Raw genomic sequence first — 6208 nt, forward strand, 5'->3', positions numbered from 1 at the left:
TGTTTTCCACTAAACCAGGGTGCTCCAAGCCCTGTCCAGCCTGGCCTTGGACACTTCCAGGGATCCAGGGGCAGCCACAGCTTCTCTGAGCAACCTGGGTCAGGGCCACACCACTCTCATTGTAAAAAAACTTCTTTTTCAGGTAATCTAAATGTCCCCCTTGTCCTGGCACTCCAGGCCCTTGTCCAGGAAAGCTTTACCTGCAGCACGCCTGGAATTAAATCCCTGCAAATAAATACAGCAGCTTGGTTTAGGCTGGGCCTTAAATTTAATGGACAGGTGATGCAAGTGAGTCTTTGGAATACGTGGGGACACATCTTTGCCATCAGTCACAGCGTTCTGATCTCCTTGGCAGCTCCCTTAAATTAGCCAGGCACATACTTTCATCATTTGGACCTTGGCTTTTTCTCAGTGTTAGGTTTTAAAACAATGATTTGGATCTTGTTCTTGTAGTTTGGGGTTTTAAAACAGCTCTTCGGATGTCGTTTTTGTAGTTTGAGGTTCTGAAATAATTCACCTTCTCCTTAACCACATTACAAGGGGGGTTTGCACAGGGTTTGCTTCAATTTAGGCACAATTTATCAAGGGCTTGTGGAGCTGTAGCTGCTTAACTTTTCCCACTTGCAGCTGATGCTCAGACCGGTGATTTTAGAGGTGCTTGCAGCAGTTTTGGGGAGAACAAAGCAAACTCCTGACGGCAGCAAAAAGCCAATTGGAGAGCAGGATGTGGCTCTGCCGGGGTGGGGGGGGAAGGAGCGGAACATGAATTACGCTTCAGGAGAAATTAAAGGCTGTTCCACCCTGCGGACAATTGATCATTCCTAGATACAGAGAATCAACAGTTTCCTGTATCCCGCTCCAGAGGCACACACGTGCACGCCCGCCGCCGCTGCTCCTGGCAAAACACTGGATCCAAGTCCTGGCCCAGGCCCTGCCCAGATGACTTTTTTCTTCAAGGGGACGAGGAGAAAAGCTGGATGCTGGCGCCAAGGATATTCCAGGGAGAGTAGCGTCCAGAGACAAGTGGTCTGGGCTTGAATGGGTATCACTCTGCACACAATAGTCACATTTCCTCACATTAATACCAAGGTCCTTTTTATGTCTCGAGGCACAATGCTGACCCACGCGTTCCATCTGATAACTCCTGTTTTAGCAGTTTGATGTCAGAGTGGGATGTTGGGCTCCCGAGGCTTCCTACCCTCTAATGGAAAGTGGATATACCAATTGTGTGCCGGGGGGGGGACGGCCTCCCTCCGAATTTCCTGATGAGGGTGTTTTCAAAGCGCTGCTTAGGAAGCCGAGGGAGGTGTGGGGGGAGCGCGGGTGGTTCTGCACGGAGGCAGCGGCCTCCCTTCTCCGTGCTTCACCTTGGTCCTTTGGAGCAGCTTCCCGTGGGATTTAGAGTGCATGAAAAAAATGCACATGTTCCCCCTGCCCCAAATTGATCAACAAAACCTACTACAGGTGGGGTTTTTCATGAAATATTTGGCTTTTATAGCATGTGGGTGTGACAAGTGACACCACACTCGACACGCTTACCTTGTCCCTGCTCAGTCTCTGTGCTGTCCCCTCTCTTCCCCATTCCCCACCCAGGAGTATGAGGGATGGGCCTTCACATGCCCAGCTGGTTTTGCTGTTCCAGAATCCTTATTCTCACCTGCTTTTAACCTGGGAATTTGTGGGATGAACACTGACTTTAGGATGTCTCCTGAGCTCAGCCCATCACCTGTTGTGGGAATATGGGATAATAAAGGCACAGTTATTTATCTAACAGTATTTAACCAAAATTACTCAAATCTGATGGTGATTAGCCCAGGCTGAGCACAGCGAAGCAAAGAATCCCTCTGAGATCCTGCTTGTGCAATCCCTCACTGCCAGTGGTGTGTTAGAGGTGTCACCACTGCTCCTCACAAACTCCTGTCATGCCATGCGGTGATGTGGTTGTATTTATGTATTTTTAAGGCAGATTTGAAAAGCAGAACAAATGCTTGCAGTGTGGTTCAGCACAAATGGCTGAGTCTTAGATTTGGGCAGACCCCTGATAAAAAACAAAGATAAAATAGGGTTTTTTTTCAAATTATAAGCCCTCCAAACCTTAAATACTTCCACTCACACCAGATCCTTGATATTTTTCAGAGAAAAAGGTGGAAGTGCTAATGTAGTATTCTGCTCTGATTTATTTTACTGTGCATATATATTTACCATGAAGATGCACCAGGGAGTGTTTGTAGATCTAAAGAAATGTGCACAGCCAAAAAGCTCTTTTACTCTAATTTCCACTCCTTTTATCTCAAAATAAAATACAGTCTTAAGATGCTGCAGGCATCCAGTGGTGGCTCTGCTCCAAAGGCTTTTGGATCTTCTCAGGTGTTAAGGGCAGCACTGGGCACCTGGATAAGGGAAGGGGATCTTGGGTGAAAGGAGATCTCTCAAGACAAAAGGTGAAAAGCCTTAAACTTTGGTATTTGACTTTCAGGGGTTTGTTTTCAGGCTTGCATGGCAGATGTTGTTACCTAAGGAGGGGGTGGAGGGGAAGCAAGGAGGGGATTTTGTTTCTCTGGCTTGTTCTCAGGGATATTATTAGGGCAGCTGGGATGAAACTGAGCAAATAAACTTCCAAGTATTAAATCTCCTCGTTTGTGTTGAAGTTGGATGGGGCCTGTTTGCAGAATGGTGGGAAATAAAAAGGAGAGGCAGGGCCCTGAGTGTGCCACGAGTTCTGATGTTGACAATTCCTCGGCGTTGTCAGAACTGAACTCCCCGTGAGTCACTCGTGGCATTCCCAGTCAGGCTCCGTGCCTGCATGCACGCATCCCAGAAATTCGGGATGCGCGTGGCGCCTTGATGTGGCTGCCAGGGGATGTCGGAGATGCGTTGCTGACTTTTTGGCTTTCCCCTGGGCAGGACCTGGCACAGAGCCCAACAGATAAGCTCAGCCACCCCTGGCAGCTCTCCCTCAGCTGTGAGGACACACAATAATGCCCCTCGCTCGCTCTCTTGCCTAAAATAGGCTTTTGCTGCCTGCTCTGTCCGGCAAGGAGGGCTGCAAAAATCGACATGAAAATTTCATGTGGTCCTGACCTCCTCGTGGTGTTTCATTGTGCTTAATTGTGGCGTTCAGGTGTGAAATCTCAAATATTGAGATTTTCAAGTTACTGCTCTTGACAGTGAGACATTGCTGAGGAGATTGATGGGGAGTTTCTTGTAAGATGGATCCAGGGTTTTCTGTATCCATGTCATTCCCGTGAAGGGCTCCTCTGTGGAGGTGCAAGGGCCAAGGGTGTTGGATCTTTTTACCCCCTCCTTGGCTGGAGGGATGGTGCTGTGGAAGAGGAGGAAATGGGTGGTAGGCTGGTGGTGGTTGGACTTGAGCTTTGGATGTGTCATGGGCAACCTCCTGCAGGGTTTGATCCCGCATTGCCCAGCAGGAAATAAATGGATATTTAATGTGAGCAAGGCAGGAGAGCACTTGAGAAGTCTCTGTGTATTTTTCCCTCCCCTTTGTCATGTTCCAATGGATTTGCTGCTATCCCTGAGTGATGTTGTAGCACTCCAGTGAGCATTTAAGATACCAGCCCAGAACTGGGATCACCGTATCCATCCGTCTTCCTGCCTGGATTAAATCCGAGCGGTGTTGTTGGGATGAATGATGAATGAGGCTCTGGGCTTTCCAAAGTGCCACCTCCATACCCAGAACAGCTTTTTTGAGAGGTTTGAAAGATCCTGCTCCAACAGATGTAATTAGATGTTTTTGCTTGTGTTGATAAAGCAGCACTTGGTGCTCCTCCAGCTGGGTACGTGAGAGAGCTGTCAGCAAAGATTGATACGCCTCAAAAATGATAAGAAGAACCAAGAGCTGCTGCCTGATAAAAGCACAACCTGAATTTCTGTTGCATTTCCATGTATCCATGAGGACAGGCTGCAGCTCTCTCTTCAGCATGTGCCTGCTATTGTTCGGGCTTGTGGGTTTTTTTTGTCTTTCCCGAACTATGCCTTGCAAAAGCAGATAAACCAAAACATGTTTTCTCCTCAATGAATATTTATGGACTTCCAAATCTCCCCACATACTTCTGCATGTGTAATTAGGCTGGAAGTTGGGTAAGTGAGCGTTGGAGAACTACAAATGTGAGAGCCTGGGGAAAATGCTTGATGTTTCTGGTTTATTTGGGTGCTTGCTTTTTAATAATAAATAGCACTTTTTTAGATGAAACAGCTTATGTTTTCCAAAAGGCGTGTCAAAAGCAGGGATAATTGGGGCTGTTGTAGCAGCAGACTTGTCTGGTTAAGTGATGCTTTTAGTCACATGTGCAGCATCCAAGTGAAATTTGGGAGAAGCTGGGTGATGTAACCAAAGCCTCTGAACCACCTCATTTTGTTTAGGGGAAGATGAAGTCAGTCCTTTCCCTCTTCTCCACTGCTCTGCTCCCATTTTGAGCTGGAGCCTTTGAACCCCATCGAGGGCAAGACTCAAATCTCTGTTTGATCAGCGATGATTTTGATTAAAGCAGCTTTCTGCTTGCAAAAAACAATTGCTTTTTTTCTGGAGTTTCAACGTGAGTTGCACCCTCAGCTTAGTTTTTGGAGAGTAGCAGGGCTTGGCTTTGAAGGTGTGTGGCCAAGTCATGGGATTGCAGCAGCTCTTACAGGGTAGGAAGTAGAGATCTACAAAAGAAGCAAAGCACTCATCTGAGTAGCTGTAACTCCGTGTTACATCTCTGTAGTTTTCCACAGCTTGGCCTCTGGAAAGGTTTTGGTCTTCAGTGGGTTTTTTCCATGCTGCTGCTGCGCTTGTTCGAATTAAAGCTGTTCATGTGTTTCATTTTGGTAGCAGCTCAGGCTTGGGGGTATTTTGGAGAACTTAAGGAGAAGGATGCCAGGCTGGAAGTGTTCAAGGCCAGGTTGGATGGGGCTTGGAGCAACCTGGTCAAGTGGAAGATGACCTCGATGGTCTTTAAGGTCCCTTCCAACCCAACCCAAACCATTCCATGATTCTCTGCACAAAAAGTGCCTGTGGGACAAATAATGCCACAGAGAGGCTGCCTTGGATGCAAGGAGTGGGCTTTTGGCAAGTACATCTTGGTTTGGTTTTGTTTTGTAGCTGATACCCAAAAAGGGCTTCGTAGATACTCTTAAGAAAATGTTATTGTTGGCGCTTGGAAGTTTGAAGTGGGAATTTCCCGGGTTCCCCCATCCTGTGTATTAAATGACATTTACTAGTCTCTAAACAGCAGTTTTCTTTCCCAAGAGCTGTGTTGCTTTCTCCTCAGATTTATGGAGGCAGCATGGTGAGTTGACAGGACATTAATGTGCTCATCTTGGAGTCACTGCCTGCAATCCCTTGGAAGTGCCTGGCTGTTATTGTTGACTCTTTTAACGAGGACAAGGAGGGTTTCCAAACGAGGGTGACTCATGAAATCATAGCCTCAATCTATCAAACAATGATGCATTGGATTAAATGATTACTTAAAGGATTAGGAGTTAGATTTTTGGGGAGTGGAGCAGGGGGGAGAGAAAGAAAGAGTAAAAATACATCAGAGTTATAAAAATCCAGCCAAAAAAATCTGCAAGACACAATCCCCAAGTGACCAGATAATGCCAATCCTGTGCTTGGTTCACGCTTCCAAAATGGGAGATGTTGTAAAAATTGAATCTCTGCTTTTCTCTAGAGATCATCCCCTGCCAAGAGAGTGATGCTTCACCTCCTCCTGAGCCTCCTGCTTGGCTCCTGCTGCCTGTCAGGTACCTCTGATAGTAACACTCTTCTGATGTGGTTTTTTTTTTTCCCATCTTTGCAGCTGAAAGTGAAGGTGCTGGCTGCGTGTTACTGCACACATCGAGGAAGGTAAGTAGAGGTGCTGTGTGACCAATTTGGTTTTTTCATTGCCCAGAAGTACAGAAAAGGATCACACTGAGGGGCTGTTTGTCACTGGCTTAAGCAAAAGGCATTTAAAATGCTTCTTCTCTTGAATTCCTCTCCCTTTCTTTAAACCTAAAAAGCCACATGCTGCTCATTCTCCAAACAATCTCTCTGTAATTCTGATTGTTCCACTGCTTTTTGTCCCAGACAATTCCTTGACATGTTAATTCATCGTTCTCTCTTCTGCAGCTGCCTCCACAGGGATCCAAGTGTGCGCTGTGGAGCTGGGAGCAGAGACACCCAGTAGACATGGCTGGGATTTGGTTCCTTGTTTATTCCAGCTAATCAGTC

At 46.7% G+C, this 6208-nt stretch overlaps 1 protein-coding gene across 5 annotated transcripts in view; it reads left to right on the forward strand.

The window, feature by feature from the left end:
* SLC4A11 (solute carrier family 4 member 11) overlaps positions 1-6208 on the forward strand; it is a 90774-nt gene that overhangs the window by 27634 nt on the left and 56932 nt on the right. For all 5 annotated transcript variants that reach the window (XM_017742423.1, XM_017742424.1, XM_017742427.1 and 2 more), the window contains one exon: positions 5796-5842. In XM_017742423.1, coding sequence (XP_017597912.1) covers positions 5796-5842 — 47 coding nt within the window. The remainder of the gene's footprint in view (positions 1-5795; positions 5843-6208) is intronic.

This window comes from Corvus brachyrhynchos, unplaced genomic scaffold (genome assembly GCF_000691975.1).
Source record: "Corvus brachyrhynchos isolate BGI_N302 unplaced genomic scaffold, ASM69197v1 scaffold166, whole genome shotgun sequence".
NCBI classification, from domain to species: domain Eukaryota; kingdom Metazoa; phylum Chordata; class Aves; order Passeriformes; family Corvidae; genus Corvus; species Corvus brachyrhynchos.